This window comes from Notolabrus celidotus, chromosome 22, assembly GCF_009762535.1.
Source record: "Notolabrus celidotus isolate fNotCel1 chromosome 22, fNotCel1.pri, whole genome shotgun sequence".
NCBI classification, from domain to species: domain Eukaryota; kingdom Metazoa; phylum Chordata; class Actinopteri; order Labriformes; family Labridae; genus Notolabrus; species Notolabrus celidotus.
In genome coordinates, this window is record NC_048293.1 from 28,286,069 (window position 1) to 28,303,150 (window position 17,082).

The 17,082-nt window shown below is 41.0% G+C and overlaps 2 protein-coding genes across 3 annotated transcripts in view; one reads left to right on the forward strand and one right to left on the reverse strand.

Annotated features, from left to right (window-relative positions):
• Positions 1-4,816, forward strand: part of dmac2l (distal membrane arm assembly complex 2 like) — a 5,691-nt gene extending 875 nt beyond the window's left edge. The window contains exons 2-4 of the mRNA XM_034675492.1: positions 1,803-2,042; positions 2,547-2,718; positions 4,267-4,816. Of these exons, the coding sequence (XP_034531383.1) occupies positions 1,803-2,042; positions 2,547-2,718; positions 4,267-4,381 (527 nt within the window). The 3' untranslated portion in view covers positions 4,382-4,816. The remainder of the gene's footprint in view (positions 1-1,802; positions 2,043-2,546; positions 2,719-4,266) is intronic.
• Positions 4,528-15,391, reverse strand: cdkl1 (cyclin-dependent kinase-like 1 (CDC2-related kinase)). Of its 2 annotated transcripts, XM_034675803.1 has the most exons (10): positions 15,286-15,391; positions 13,493-13,744; positions 10,719-10,840; positions 9,152-9,224; positions 8,727-8,817; positions 7,913-8,113; positions 7,388-7,470; positions 7,156-7,212; positions 5,375-5,530; positions 4,528-5,265 (listed from the first exon to the last, which is right to left on the reverse strand). In XM_034675803.1, the coding sequence occupies exons 2-10, from the start codon at positions 13,658-13,660 to the stop codon at positions 5,164-5,166; spliced, it is 1,053 nt and encodes a 350-aa protein (XP_034531694.1). In that variant the 5' UTR covers positions 13,661-13,744; positions 15,286-15,391; the 3' UTR covers positions 4,528-5,163. The 2 variants fall into 2 exon arrangements, with proteins under 2 accessions (XP_034531694.1, XP_034531695.1); XM_034675804.1 differs by lacking the exon at positions 7,913-8,113.
• Positions 15,392-17,082: the final 1,691 nt, after the last annotated feature.

Here is a 17,082-nt window from a genome sequence, read left to right on the forward strand (position 1 = left end):
CAGAATCATACACACACACTTACCTTCATACACACACTTACCTTCATACACACACTTACCTTCACACACACACTTCCCTTCATACACACACTTACCTTCATACACACACTTACCTTCATACACACACTTCCCTTCATACACACACTTACCTTCATACACACACTTACCTTCATACACACACTTACCTTCATACACACACTTACCTTCATACACACACTTACCTTCATACACACACTTACCTTCATACACATTAAATATATATATATAACTCTTTACTGAAGGTTACCAATCAGAGAGACTGCAGGGAGATTTATTCAGCAGTTTTATGAAACTGGTTTGAATTTACCTGTAAAGTATGAAGCTCCTCTAATCCCAGAAATTATATTTATGTTTATTTAGTACCGACCAGATAACTATGGAAGAGGATTAGGACCACAGAGGAAAAAGAATAATGATCTGACATTTTTAAAAAAAATTCTGACTTCTATAGAATATTGGAACTGGAGATTAAAGTCAGAATTCTAGAACTCTTAGATTAAAGTCAGAATTCTAGAACTCTGAGATTAAAGTCAGAATTCTAGAACTCTGAGATTAAAGTCAGAATTCTAGAACTCTGAGATTAAAGTCAGAATTCCAGAACTCTGAGATTAAAGTCAGAATTCTAGAACTCTTAGATTAAAGTCAGAATTCTAGAACTCTTAGATTAAAGTCAGAATTCTAGAACTCTGAGATTAAAGTCAGAATTCTAGAACTCTTAGATTAAAGACAGAATTCTAGAACTCTGAGATTAAAGTCAGAATTCCAGAACTCTTAGATTAAAGTCAGAATTCTAAAACTCTTAGATTAAAGTCAGAATTCTAGAACTCTGAGATTAAAGTCAGAATTCTAGAACTCTGAGATTAAAGTCAGAATTCCAGAACTCTGAGATTAAAGTCAGAATTCTAGAACTCTTAGATTAAAGTCAGAATTCTAGAACTCTTAGATTAAAGTCAGAATTCTAGAACTCTGAGATTAAAGTCAGAATTCCAGAACTCTTAGATTAAAGTCAGAATTCTAGAACTCTTAGATTAAAGTCAGAATTCTAGAACTCTTAGATTAAAGTCAGAATTCTAGAACTCTGAGATTAAAGTCAGAATTCTAGAACTCCGAGATTAAAGACAGAATTCTGTCTTTAAAGTCCGACTTACAAAAAATGTAGCAATTATTATTATTTTTTTTTTTCTTGTGTAACCTCTGAAACATGTTTTCCTGCGGCCCTCATCCTCTCTGGTAGGATAATTATTGTGAGACGTTCAAAGACACAGTGGTGTAGTTATTCTTCATTATAGCAGCAGCAGGAAGACACTAAGGTCACTTAACTACAGTGTGCTGAGAAGGACAAAATTAAGCACACAGTTAAATGAATAAGTTTTGACCCTCATGGTTAAGGTAATTTTTATTGATTATTGTCAGATGTAAGGTCAGACGTTTCAGAACATATTTTATTCAAACTGTGTCTTAATTGTTGAAATCTTGAATTGCTGTATTGTACAGATATGTGGGAAAATGTACACACAACATCTTTCTTAACAGCCATCAGTAACAAGAGTATAGGTCAAATACACAGAGGGAAGAATCTAGTTTATTGAACCTGATAAATCCTGACGTAATGAGGTAAAAACAAAACAAATACTCCGTTACGAAAAGCAAACATATTTATCTGTGACTGATAATCAGTCAGACAAACATCTGCTGACCCAGTGGGCCGTCTGCCATCCAGCCCCTCGGTCCTAGAGTAACATTATGTCATGATGTGTGCTGAGCTCTGAGCGTCTGCTCCTCCTCCTCTCTCAGGGTGGACTACGAGAGGATCAAAGCCATTGGTCCGGATCGAGCCGCAGCAGAGTGGCTCCTGAGATGCGGAGCCAAAGTGAGGTTTCAGGGTTTCGAGCGCTGGCACTACGACTACAACGGACTGCCAACTGGGCCTCTGGGCAGATACAAGATCCAGGGTATCGACGCCACAGAGTCCTGCATCATGTACCGAGGGTTTGACCACCTGGGTCAGTGTTACAGAGGGGAATGTTCTGCTCTCACTTCACTACGTCTGTTTGTTTGTTTCTGCAGAGAGAGATCCAAATGTTCACACATGACACCTCCTTCTCATTTCACAGAGACGCCAACATGGTGGAGTTTAGAATGTGGTGTGAATAAAAGCATCCGCCCTGACATCTGATACTCTGATAGTTGTGTTTCAGTCTGAGCTCATCTTTTAAATGTTGTTCAGATCAAAGATTTAAGCCTTGCAGAGTTTGTAAATCGAGCTTGACCTCCTCCATTGACCTGAAAGTGATTCCCCTCTTTGTTAACAAGAAAGGAAAGCTGCAGGTGAAAGTGCATCTCTCACAGGCTGATTATCACAAAGTGACGCAAGTGAGCGGGATGTTTTTCACCGTCCCTGACCTCGCCGGGTTCCCGCAGCCTCTCACACTCACCCTGTTCTTTCTGTCTGTGGTGCCAGAGTCCACATGGACCTGATGATGTTTGTGTTTCCTGTTTATTTACAGATGGCTTGAAGCATTTGGAGGAAATCAAGTTGAACAAGTGTATCTACATCGAGGACACCTGCCTGGAGAGGCTGAGCTCCATCCAGAGTCTGCAGGAGAGTCTGTTCATGATGGAGGTGGTGTCGTGTGGGAACGTGACCGATAAGGGTCTCATCGCTCTGCACAAGCTCAAGTGAGTCCTCCTAATGTAGTCCGAGCTAGTGGGAGGTAAAGAGGCGGGCCTTTAGTCTCCATCAAGTCAGACACGCCCTTATTTGGGCATAACTCATAAGTTTAATATCTTCAAAAATAACAAGTTATGACAAATTCACCCCGTACAGTGTGCCGATAGAGAGATACTGTTTTTTGAACCAGGCTGTAAACATGTTTATTTCTGCTGTAAAGATAGTCTTCTTTGAATGGGTGTGTATGTGGTTTCCTGTGTTTCTTCAGCCAGCCTCTAGTGGACACTCGAGGAACTGCAGTTTTTAACACTTCAGCATGGGCTTCATATTTTAAGAGCAGAGGTTGCCGTTTTACCTCTGGTTCCTACCATGAACTGTGAAACTAATTGAAGCCAGAACCCTTAGAGCTCCCCCTGGTGACTGCCTGTAGTACATGTCTGTGAAGGTTCTCAGTCATAGAGGTCATGGTAATCCAAAGCTTGATCCGTAAGGCAACTGGACAGGTAGAAATCCTTGAAGACGTCTCACCTCCCCCGAAAGGCTTCTTCAGTTCTGACCAGACTGGGGACGATATAAGCCACTAACGATCGTGTGTGTGTCCAGGAGTCACAAAGGGTCCTAAGTAGGGTCATTAGTCGTTAGGGTGATGGGTCAGCTGTGAGTCGTCAGAGTCACATGGTCTCTGGTGTGAGTGTGGTCTTATTTGTTTTGACAGAGAATTCAAAACAGCATTGTCTTAGTCCACCACATCTATGTTGTCCGGAGGTACTGAACGACTGTCAGGAACTAGACTAACGACCCCACTTAGGACCCTTTGTGACTCCTGGACACACCCACGACTGTTAGAGGCTTATATCTTTGAGCTCTTCCCCGGTCTGGACAGAACTGAAGAAGCCTTTCGGAGGAGAGGTGAAACGTCTTCAAGATTTTCTACCAGTACAGTTGCCTTATGGATCAAGCTTTGGACTGCCTGTAGTACAGCTCATAAAGCCCCGCCCCCTCTATTATAACAGATGGAACATGGGTCAAAGTATAAACTTAGTATACAAGTTAAATAAATGTTTCTCAAACATGGTTTCTGTCCCCATCACGTGGTTTTATATCAAAGTTTAGTTTGAATTTGTTAAAAAGATGATTTGATTGACAGCTCTGTCGGCCAATGAGGCTCTCGTTTTTCACCAGACTATCAGAGTAGATCGCTCCGGCGCATGCCTAGGCTTCGCTGGCAAAATATTTCAGCTCCAATTGTGAAGGTTAAGGCGACGTTAAGGCTTCACATCTCTAGATATGAAGATTCAAAGTGTTATGTCCAGATTTGAACACTCAGTCAGTCCTGTTTGTTCACTCTTGACCAGGAAAATTCACTTTTAGCTTCTGTGCTCCTAATACGAGTTATTTGAACTGATGCTCTGGTTTTATCTCAAATCACTCCATCTCAGTTCTCATGATAAGTTTAGGTAGTTTTAAGATGTGTGAACCTTTAAATTTCAGTATTTATTATTTTACACGCTCAATGATTTTTCTGCCACGCTCATATCTTGTTTTGAATCCCACAGGAAGCTGGAGTATCTGTTTCTCAGTGATCTCCCCGGCGTCACCGACAGTCAGACGACAGTGGACAGACTAAAGACGGCTCTGCCACGTCTGGACGTCGCTCTGGATCTGGACTGAGTGTTTGAGGTCAGGTTTTACTTGAAACCTGACCTCAAAGTAGGACTGTAGAGTAAACATATAGATCCTGGATGTACATGAGAGTCATAGTGAGCTGAGCGGGGAAACACGTCCAGCAGAGAGAAGCACTTTAATGTGGAAACCTGGAGATTGAACTCTTCTGTTTATTTTATTTTCATCATGTCAGGTATGAAATGTTACTCCACATGTAGATACAGAGAAAAACAAAACGCTGAGGACTTCAGAGTGTCTCTTCTTTTCTGTACATCAGTTTGGCATTCATTGACAGATGGCTGTGAACATCCTTAGCACCAAAGATCCAGAAATAACAAGTCAGACGTGGTGATTCTGTTAAACGCTCATAAATATGGGAATGTTATTCACTCCTAATGTCAATAAATATCCTCAGAAGTTCTGAGAAGTCATGAAAAAAGACTCGACCGTACTTTATAATTTACAGCAGACATTAAAAAACTCTCTATCAGAGTCACTCCTGCAGAGTCCGTCTGTTTATAAAAATAGGATTTGGCAAACCAGGCGAGGCAGTTTGACCGTCAGCGACTAGAAGCAGAGCGACACGTCACTCCTTGTCTCTAACATCTTCATCTTTACAAAACCAGCAGAGACATCGTCCGTAAACCCACGAGTCTGAGAGGACGAGTCGGGGAATAGTGCATAGATCGACACACATTTAAAAAAGGGTTGAAAAAACCAAGGTGCTACCGGGCGTCGCTTCTTCTCCTGAGTGTTCAGAACATCGAGGTTCAGTCAGAGCAGAGAGTCTAGATGTTGGGGAGGTGGTAGTTGAACTTGCGGAGGTTGTTGTAGTACCTCTTGTTGTCCACAGCGGGGAAGATGCTGCTGCCGGTCAGCTGGGGGAGATACTGGAGGGAGGGAGAGGACAACTTCAAGGACTGATACATGCAACACAGATTAGATGGACAACATGCCAGCTCCCCAAAAGTGAAGCCAAACAGGAAGACGGTGTCTCACCCCAGCGGGGAGATGTTTCCGAGGAAATCTGGTCCTCTTGTTGCGCTCCTGCTCTCGTGACGTGGTCTCGCTCTTCTCCCTCAGGCTGTCGAAGTACGGCTGCTGCAGGAGCTGCTCACAGGTCAGCCGCTCAGACGGGTCCATCCTCAGACAACCCTGAACCAACGGGACGGGACGGGGAGGGGGTGGAGCAAAGTTAGAGTTCTGAACTACAGACAGACTTAACACATCAGGGGCGTATCTACGGAGATCGATAAGGGCCACTAGAAAAATCATTTCTTTAGGTCAGGCCATTTCTAATGGATTCTGACTTAAAGTTCAGAATTCTAGAATTCTTCCTTTGATCTCAGGATTCAAGAATTCTGTGATCAAAGTCAGGATTCAAGAATTCCTCTTTGATCTCAGGATTCAAGAATTCTGTGATCAAAGTCAGGATTCTAGAATTCTTCCTTTGATCTCAGGATTCTAGAATTCTTCTTTGATCTCAGGATTCTAGAATTATTCTTTGATCTCAGGATTCTAGAATTATTCTTTGATCTCAGGATTCAAGAATTCTTCCTTTGATCTCAGGATTCTAGAATTCTTCCTTTGATCTCAGGATTCTAGAATTCTTCCTTTGATCAAAGTCAGGATTCTAGAATTCTTCCTTTGATCTCAGGATTCTAGAATTCTTCCTTTGATCTCAGGATTCAAGAATTCTTCCTTTGATCTCAGGATTCTAGAATTCTTCCTTTGATCTCAGGATTCTAGAATTCTTCCTTTCATCTCAGGATTCTAGAATTCTTCCTTTGATCTCAGGATTCTAGAATTCTTCTTTGATCTCAGGATTCTAGAATTCTTTCTTTGATCTCAGGATTCTAGAATTCTTTCTTTGATCTCAGGATTCAAGAATTCTTTCTTTGATCTCAGGATTCAAGAATTCTTTCTTTGATCTCAGGATTCAAGAATTCTTCCTTTGATCAAAGTCAGGATTCTAGAATTCTTCCTTTCATCTCAGGATTCTAGAATTCTTCCTTTGATCTCAGGATTCTAGAATTCTTTCTTTGATCTCAGGATTCTAGAATTTTTTCTTTGATCTCAGGATTCTAGAATTCTTTCTTTGATCTCAGGATTCTAGAATTTTTTCTTTGATCTCAGGATTCTAGAATTCTTTCTTTGATCTCAGGATTCAAGAATTCTTCCTTTGATCTCAGGATTCAAGAATTCTTCCTTTGATCTCAGGATTCTAGAATTCTTTCTTTGATCTCAGGATTCAAGAATTCTTCCTTTGATCTCAGGATTCAAGAATTCTTCCTTTGATCTCAGGATTCTAGAATTCTTCCTTTGATCTCAGGATTCAAGAATTCTTTCTTTGATCTCAGGATTCTAGAATTCTTCCTTTGATCTCAGGATTCAAGAATTCTTCTTTGATCTCAGGATTCTAGAATTCTTCCTTTGATCTCAGGATTCTAGAATTCTTCCTTGGATCTCAGGATTCTAGAATTCTTCTTTGATCTCAGGATTCTAGAATTCTTTCTTTGATCTCAGGATTCAAGAATTCTTCCTTTGATCTCAGGATTCTAGAATTTTCAGGAAGAAGTCATAATAAAAGAAAAAAAGTTAGAGATATTTTTCTTGTATTGGTTTAACATCCCATAAAATAATTGCTAAACTATATGTTTTTAATGATGTGAAGTTTCTTGATTTGTTCTAAAGATCCGTTGACAGGGAGGATACAGGGACATTTGATCTGCTGCAGAGACTGACACTGATACTGATTTCTGTAACAGTCAACATGTTACCTTCATGAGACTCAGAGCTTGGTGTGACAGGTTTGGATATTTCTGCTCCAAAGGTTCCTGCAGGAAGACAAAATGACAAAGATTAAAAACTCTTCTGGAGTCTGTCGTTATTTGTAAATCCCTCTGAACACTGAATCATGAACGTGTCTGTTTGCATTAAAACCAGAAACCCGATCCCTGCGTGAGGCCGTCAGCTGGAGCGCGTGCAGGCGGGGCGTTCTGAGCGTCTCACCTTCTCTTGTGGCTCCGGGATGGAAACTCCACAGAAGAACTGGTTGTTGCTGAAAACCTGCTGATGTCGAGGGATCAGATCTCCTGCAGAGGAAACAAAAACAAGAACCATGTTTAATTATTGTGTTGCATATTTTGTTCTGCATTATATCTCAGATTTATGTATTTATTACATCCAAAAGGTTCAATAGAGTTTTACAGTTTCCTGGAACACTTCTGTAACTCTCCTCACAAACTCTGGATTGTTTTCCTGCTTTAGAAGTCTCATTTCTATAAAAACAAACTCAATTCAATAATAAAAACACATAATTATATAAAATCCTTCTTCTGATTATCATGCATTATTTATTGAAACTCATTTCCTCAGACTTTGAAACAAACAGACTTTTTTTTGCAGGCTGTGGAGTCGCCCCCTACTGGACACAAATGTTGTGGTCTTTTATTAAAATAATTCATTTTCTTATAATATATTTAATTTGAACGACAAAAATATCTAGACTTTTTCATTTGTGTTTCTGGATCTCACCCAGAGTCCTCCGGATCAGGTACAGCTGGTCCATGTCAGACTTCCCGGGCCACAGAGGAATCCCCGACAGCAGCTCTGCGAACACACAACCGATCGCCCAAACGTCCACCGGGGGGCCGTACTGAGTGTCCCCCACCAGCAGCTCGGGGGCCCGGTACCAACGAGTGGCCACGTAGTCGGTGTAGTAATCACACGGACCGGCTGGACGCAGAAAACAGGAACACACAGCGTGAGGAGGCGGGTCTTTAAAACTTTGAACCAATAAAATCCAGTTTATTAAATAAGTTAAAGCTCCTGTGAGGAGTTTTTTATCTGGCTTAATGAATGCTGATGACACTTTATGATCTACAAGACCACACAAGACCATCAAGAAGGAGAGTGAATGTTTCTAAAGGGTTATTTTTAACCTCTTAAATCAGTGGTGGGGGGTAGGTGTCTGACCATGTGATTAAAGCTACTGATACAGACTCTCAAAGAGACCATCCTGGTCTTTAAAGACACCAGGATGAGATATTTTTGTCAGGAAACACTGATTACACACGTACAGGATAAATAAGGCAGAGACCACTTTGTCCACAGGGGGGCGCCAGAATCAACACACACCGAAGGTTCTTCACTGGAGCTTTAAGCAACTCTTCACATGTGAAAAACTGGAACCATTAAATATTGATAAATGAAAAGTTAATATAAGATAGTTGCCTTTTAATTGGTTCAGTCACTTTATGTAAAGAGTTATAGAGACAAACATGTGTTTTGTCCACCAGGGGGCGCCGTCAGCTGTACATATCAGCTGCTAATAAGAGATGAGTCTTACTGAGAATCCGGGCAAAGCCGAAGTCGCAGAGTTTGATGACCTGGTGTTTGGTGATGAGGATGTTTTCAGGCTTCACGTCTCGGTGGATACACTGTGAAAACATGAACAGTGAAATCCTCAGTGAATAAAAGGCGTGAGGAGCATTTAAAGAAACAGAGTCAGTGCTGCTTCAGTCAAACGGGGGGGGGGGGGGACCTCGCAGCACTTGTTGTGTCTCAGTGATACATTAACGTGCCGCTCAGCCGAGGGGAAGGAATTCTTGTTAAAAAAAAAGAGCCATAAAGAGGAGGGAGAGGAGGGTGAGGAGGGTGAGGAGGGTGAGGAGGGTGAGGAGAGAGAGGAGGGAGGAGGCCAGAGGAATTCAAAAACAAGCTGAAGGAGACGACAAAGGAGACACGACAACGGACAGAGAGGGAGCCACTTACGTTCTGTTTGTGACAGAAGTTTACAGCCTGAAGAGTCTGCCACGTTATACTCTTCACGAGGTGCTCCGGGACTCTGAGAGGGGACAAGAAATCAAATGTTTAATTTATCATTTCATCAAATAACAGGAAATAATGCTAGAAAAACTCTCTGGGTCTTTAAAGCTGGAATGTGTTATTAAGAAGTGGATAAACCGGAACCATCAGGAGGCCATGAGGTCTCAAATAAAGTCAAGATCCTGACACGTTTACAGGATCAAGCTACAGAGCAGTAATCCCTGCTTTTAATGCAGTGACTTCCACTACAGAGTCATGTCTGTTTTTAATGCAGTGACTTCCACTACAGAGTCATGTCTGTTCTTAATGCAGTGACTTCCACTACAGAGTCATGTCTGTTTTTAATGCAGTGACTTCCACTACAGAGTCATGTCTGCTTTAATGCAGTGACTTCCACTACAGAGTCATGTCTGTGTTTAATGCAGTGGTTTCCACTACAGAGTCATGTCTGTTTTTAATGCAGTGGTTTCCACTACAGAGTCATATCTGTGTTTAATGCAGTGACTTCCACTACAGAGTCATGTCTGTGTTTAATGCAGTGACTTCCACTACAGAGTCATGTCTGTTTTTAATGCAGTGACTTCTACTACAGAGTCATGTCTGTGTTTAATGCAGTGACTTCCACTACAGAGTCATGTCTGTGTTTAATGCAGTGACTTCCACTACAGAGTCATGTCTGTTTTTTATTGCAACCCTATCCAAACTTTTTTTTAAAATGGGAATCAATCAATTTAAAATTAGTATATTTTTCATGAAGCAATACAAATTTTCAGTTTGAACACCTGATATGTTGTCTTTTCTCTGTTTTTAGTTAAATAAAGTGTTTAAATTATTTAAAACATTCAAAATTGATGCATAAATTAATATTTTCTTGGACTCCAGGAAAGCAAATGTTGTATTTTCCAGCTCAGTTTGGTGAGCAGTCCTCAGAATGATCCCAGCTCAGACATTGAACACTGAAGCTTTGTTGGTTCAGAGACCATCATCTATCAGTGTTGCCGTGGAAATGGCTAAATCAAGCCCTGTGACTGGTCATCAATAACAAGCCCCGCCCCCTTCCCCTCCACTTTGTTCTCCCTTCTCTAGACCGTCCAGGGGGCTTCAGGCCAGGACCAGACGGGGGGGGAAACCAGACGATGTAAAAAAAAAACTAAACACACACACTCAGTATAAAATGTGGCCTATAGAGTCCAGACAGCTCCCCGCCTGCAAAGCATTCTGGGAGAGCATCACTGTAAACATTCCACAGCGAGCAGGTCAGCTGCCCGGGAGATGAGCGTTGTGCCCGGGACAAAGCAGCGAGCACGCTGCGGTGTGAGCGTACTGTAGAGATAACACAAAGTACACTGAGTTTAATCCAGAGCAGCCTCGCTCAGATTTATGATCCCGTCCTCAGACACTTTATATCCTCACGGCACACCGAGAGGAGGATACTGAGACTTCATGTAGATATAAACACACAATCACAAACACCACGTCCATGAAGTTAAAGATCTGGAGGTTTGACTCTCACCCTCTGGGATGGCGGTCCAGCTCGTTGAGGACGGTGTGGTCGCAGTACTCGAACACGAGGTGAAGCTTCCGTTTACGCCGGAACACCTCGATCAGATTCACCAGGTTGGCGTGTTTCAGTTGCTGCAGAGATAAAAGTTTATGTAGATCACACATCAAGGCTTTTCTGAATCCAACGCCACCAGAGGAATATAAAAACATCCATGCTTTAACTGACAGATGTTAGCGCTAACGTCAGAGAACAAATGAGCCTCTGAGAGTCTCAGCTTCACTGTAAACAGGTCCACAGAGTCTCAGTTTCACTGTAAACAGGTCCACAGAGTCTCAGCTTCACTGTAAAAAGGTCCACAGAGTCTCAGCTTCACTGTAAACAGGTCCACAGAGTCTCAGCTTCACTGTAAACAGTTCCACAGAGTCTTAGTTTCACTGTAAACAGGTCCACAGAGTCTTAGTTTCACTGTAAAAAGGTCCACAGAGTCTTAGTTTCACTGTAAACAGTTCCACAGAGTCTTAGTTTCACTGTAAACAGGTCCACAGAGTCTCAGCTTCACTGTAAACAGGTCCACAGAGTCTCAGCTTCACTGTAAAAAGGTCCACAGAGTCTTAGTTTCACTGTAAACAGGTCCACAGAGTCTTAGTTTCACTGTAAAAAGGTCCACAGAGTCTTAGTTTCACTGTAAACAGTTCCACACAGTCTTAGTTTCACTGTAAAAAGGTCCACAGAGTCTCAGTTTCACTGTAAACAGGTCCACAGAGTCTTCCCTCTGTCTTCCTTCAGCGGTATGAACCTGAAACAGAAACTGATGTTCTTGTGATGTTCTTGTAATTAACGGGTCTTCAGTTTGCTGAAATAACAACATCATGATGCAGATTAGTCCAAAGTCCAAAGTCCAGCTTTGTCAGGTCTGTCCTCAAGAGGAGAAGAAAACTACGTCTACAATGTTTGTTTGTTGAATGGAGGTCTATGAAAGAGGATTAGAGACACTGATGTTTCTTTAGCTCTGACCTTCTTCATGGAATGTTCCATTTATGACATCATCAAAGACAGAACTCTGACATCATCAAAGACAGAACTCTGACATCATCAAAGACAGAACTCTGACATCATCAAAGACAAAACTCTGACGTCATCATAGACAGAATTCTGACATCATCAAAGACAGAATTCTGACATCATCAAAGACAGAATGCTGACATCATCAAAGACAGAATGCTGACATCATCAAAGACAGAATGCTGACATCATCAAAGACAGATGTCTGGAATTCTGTCTTCTGCTCGCCTCCTCCTTTCCTCTCCTTTTTTCTTCCCTCCTCTCCTTTCCTCTTTCCTCTCCTCTCTTTTTTTCTCTCCTTTCTTTCTTTCTTTCTTTCTTCCCCTCTCTCTCACCTCATTCTTTTTCTCTCCTCCTTCTGTCTTCCTTTTTCCTTCTCTCCTCGTTTCTTTCCCCTTCTTATTCCCACTTTCCTTCCATCCTTCTTCTCTCCTCTTTTCTTCCCTCCTCCTCTCCTTTTTCCACCTCCCCTCCTCCCTTCTTTCCTTTCATCTTCTCTTGTCTCACATCTTCCCCTCTTTCCTAAATTTTCATCCTTCTTTCTCATTGCCTCTTCTTTTTTATTTCCTCCTCTCCTTTCCTCTTTCCTCCTCTCCTTTCTTCTTCAAAGACAGAATTCTAGAACACCTGCTGTTGCTCTCCATACAGACTGTTCTTCCTGCTGACAGCTGATTGGTGGATACTCCTCAGACTACAGACAGAGACCAGAACCCTTCTCAGACTAAAACCCAGACCCTGAGATCCAGATTCAACATGTCTCTGAATCAGAATCTGTAATTACAGGTTAGTTGTAGCTGAAAGTAAAAAGCTTTGTCAGGTCTGTCCTCAAGAGGAGAAGAAAACTACGTCTACAATGTTTGTTTGTTGAATGGAGGTGGGATCCATCATTTCTGATGCTGCGTTCAGGGAAGTCAGAAAATCTAAGCGCTGATTGTCTTTAGTGACACAGCATCAAGCAGATTAGTGTCTCAGTGTAAATGTTTGATGTAGAACAGATTGTTAGCTGCTCTTCATGCAGAGATCTGTTTATAGAGAGTCAGATTAACAAACCTACACTGGATTGTGTTCCTCCTGCTGTTGCTCTCCATACAGACTGTTTCTCCTGCTTCATATTAAAAACTTGAACACTCCACATTTACCTTCCAAAATCTCACCGAATCCACTTCCCCTCAGAGTATCAGACGAGCAGAGCCGACAGAGAAGTGAACCGTCCGTGTTTTCCTCTCATCAAACACTAAACTGTTAACAGCTGGTCATAAACATGCTGTTCCCCCTGACAACCGGCCCCCATCCTGTCCTATTTATGAGCTCCGGTGTCCAGCAGACCTCTGCATGACTAATTAAACCACCGACATGCACCCGAGCATCTTCCATTATCATCTTCAGACTAAAACAAACAGGTTGTTGTTGTTTTTGTTGTTTATTCCCACGCTGATGACGTCTCTGTCGACCAGGCAACATGGAGCTCCACCCTGAGGGATTCAGAGACCTAAAGCCAGACTCTAATGTGGCTCAAATAGTCTAAATCAAACCTTCAGACGTGAGTTCAAGCTTTCTTTCCAGCTGGTGTCTCAGCAGAGAAGAAGAACTGAGGATTTCATGGCATTAAAAACAGGATTTAAATCTTTAAGATAAGATTAAAACATTTCAGAAGGATCACATCACAGCAGTCCTTCTGAAGCGTCCTCTACCTGAGACTTAAGGCTTCAGACTCCTCTCACCTTGAGCATCCTGATCTCCCTCAGAGCGATCTTCCTGATGATGGGGTCGTCCTCCGACTCCACGAACTTCTTGATGGCGACGATCTGACCCGAGTCTTTGTTCCTGCACTTGAAGACGACGCCGTACGAGCCCTCCCCGATCTTCCCGATCTTCTCGTACTTCTCCATGCTCAGGCCGGATCAGCAAACATCCAAGTTTAGATTTCAAAGGTTACTTTTTATCAGGAGAGACGGAGGAGGAGGGACTTCTCTCTGCAGGGAGGAGGATGAGGAGGAGAGGGATCAGATCAAAGTGATGCTTTTAAAGAGAGTTTATCCATCATTAGATATATAGAAGTGATTCATCAGAGGAGTGTATTTTATTTTCATTGATTTAAAGTAAAGGAACTTTTACATCTAAATTAAGACATGAATGAAAAATTCTCCTCACTTTTATTGATTCTTTGTTTCTGAAGTATTTGAGTTAATATGTTTAGTCTTTTACTGCACTTTGAAACAAACCTTTTCATATATTTAACATTTTCTTCTATTATTTAAAGCCAAATTTGACTTTTTATCTCCTCATTTTGATTGTTTATCTCATAATTCTGATTTTAGCCAACATATTCTGGAGTTTTAATCTCATAACTTTCACTTCTTCTGTCTTTTTCTCATTTTTTAACACACAGGATTATTGTTTTGTAATTTTAACTCATAATATAGATTTTTTAAAGCCACAAAATTTGAATTTGATCCTATTTAGACCAAATTAAGAGATAAATGTCAAAAATAACATGATCTTAATTTATTATTTTAACATTAGGTTAGTTAGAATTTAAATATAAAAGGCTTTTTATGATGTAAAGTACTTTGTAAAGTCTGTTTTGATAAGTGATATAAAAAAACACTATTATTATTATTATTATTATTATTATTCTAGGGTTGAGTTCTAAAATGCTGCTTCTTAAAAAAAACAGGAAGTCTGGTTTATTTTGTTGTAATTCTGCATTAATTAGTTTTTGCATTGTCTCTGTTTGAAGATAAGAAATTAAACTAAAGACAAAGAAATCTGTCATAAATAATAACCTGAGTTAATTAAATTAAAGAGCTTAAAATGCATCAATTTAATTAATCTGAATCTTTAATTTAAACTCAGATTAACTTAAAAACAGAAGAGGACACTGAACACCTCCAAACTGTTCGATTGCGTAACAAAACATTTGCAATGCAAAGTATATTCAGACATTTCCCAAAGGAAGAGAGAGAGAGAGAGAGAGAGGAGACGGACATGAGGAGAGAGGAGAGAGAGAGAGAGAGAGGACGGAGAGAGAGAGGACGGAGAGAGAGAGGATGGAGAGAGAGAGAGAGGACGGAGATAGAGGGAGGAGAGAGAGAGGAGAGAGAGAGAGAGAGGAGAGAGAGAGGAGAGAGAGAGAGAGAGGAGAGAGAGAGAGAGAGAGAGGAGAGAGAGAGAGAGGAGAGAGAGAGAGAGAGAGAGAGAGAAAGAGAGAGAGAGAGAGAGAGCAAGCAGCAGGGGAATAAAATCAGAGTGCTGCACTTTAAAAGACAGAGGAGAATTATTTAAATTAAATTCTAATAAAATGATAAATAAAGAGACACTAAGTGATGATAATAAACTCTGCAGGGAGACTTTACTGTCAGTAACTCCTTCACTTTAGTCTCTAAGGCTGAGAGAAGCTGAGAGAAGTCTTCTTATGACTGATTAAAGTAAAATATTTAAAATATGTAATGATGAATATTTCAGTAAAAACACCTTCAGTTAATAAAACATGAATAAATAAATAAAGACTCACTGTGAGAGGATGAAGGCTCAGTGAAGAGGAGCAGCTCTGTCAGAGTTCAGGAGTCAAACTGCAGCAGCTTCAGACAAACACAGAGAGCTGGACGAGCTCAGCTCCACTGACCTGCTCTCAGGAGACGAGCCTGTTATAACTGTCAAGGGAAATACTGCAGCGAGATGACTTCCGGGAGAGACTTTCACAATAAAAGAATGGGATCTTTTTTTTTTTTTATGTGATTATTTAAAGGAAGATAAAAAGTATTAATGTTTGCATCAAAGTCAGGCAGACATCGTATAGAATAAAATAATTTAAGACATCCTAAATTATAGAAGTATAAAAACAATTAAAAAACAGTGTGAACACATTTTAAATTTATTTTTAATATAATCTTGAACATCAGTTTTTTCAACACTTTTTTAATAACATTAAATTGTGTTTCTAAATCTTTTGAGCAGAGTTGTGATAACTGTTAATCTGGATTATTCTGACCCCGGTAGAAGACTAGATTCAATTACAGGAACAAATCAATCAATCTTTATTTATATCGCCCAAATTTAACACATGACAATCATTAAAGACAACAGGTCTAATATTAGCATTGAACACAATTAAAGAAAACTTCTAGAAGGTCAAAATACTGAATATTCTTACAATAATTATACTTACTTTTCATTTTATTTTGAAAATATTTTGCACTGAAAGGCACTTTTTGTTGTATTTCCTGGATTTCACAGACCAGATTTGGTAGAAATGAGTTATATTAATTAACCTTTTACATCTACAGTAAAGCGAGTCTCCTTCCATGGAGGCCGCCATCTTTCTACAGTAACACAGAAAGGACAAAATAGTGACATACAGGTTTTTGTATTTAGTGAGTAGCAGCACGAAAAGCACCAGTTAGAAGACAATGAATAAGAGAGAGGTTGTTTTGTGTAAATAAATTGTATAGATACATATTTAATGGTAAAAACTTGAGAAATAGAGGATCTTACTTATCCTGCATCACGGGAGCTTCTTGTCCTTGAAGGCCACCGTAGCTTCATGAGGGAGGGGTGAGTAAGGGAGCGTTTCAAGCTAGTCTGACGCTAGATATGCTAAATATTTGTATTACTTTACATTGTAGGTTTGAATTGTTGTGTCGCTAAAGTGAAACAGTGAAAAGCATCAAGCAGCTGTGAGGATCATTCAGTTGTGTTGACTGTGGCGCCCCCTGTGGACAAAATAAGTAGTGTAGTAATAATCCAGATTAGGATCAGGATGAACAAAGTGAGCTAGAATTTGAAATCCAGTCTCCTTAGGTGTCCTGGTTTTATTTTGAAAGGGACTCCCGGTACTCACACACACTCCGGAGTAGCTTCATACATTTCTCTCTTTAAAATCCCAGTTCCCATAGGAACAGCTGACTCCACCTTCAGCTCCACAGAGAGAGGAGGAGGAGGAGGAGGAGGAGGAGGACTCAGGAGAGGGTTTCTGTGGATGATCACACCTGACAGACGGAGCATGGGCGAGGCAGATGAGCTCCACCCTCCTCCATGAGAGGCAGGTAAACAACTCGGGTTCCTCTGGGGAGGGAGGGGAGGTGAGTCACCGACACACCTGTCCTCAGCAGACCCGAGTCCTCCCACATCTGGACCCGGGTCAGAATGAAGCTTTCAAACAAACCCGTGACGCCGCCGTGTTTCTCTGAGACTAATTAGCGCCGCGCCGTGAAGTCAGAGGAACAACAGACTAAACAGAGGATGATGGAAACTAATTCTCCTCCTCAGAGACCCGCCATCATCCAGGAGAGACACACACACACTGACACAC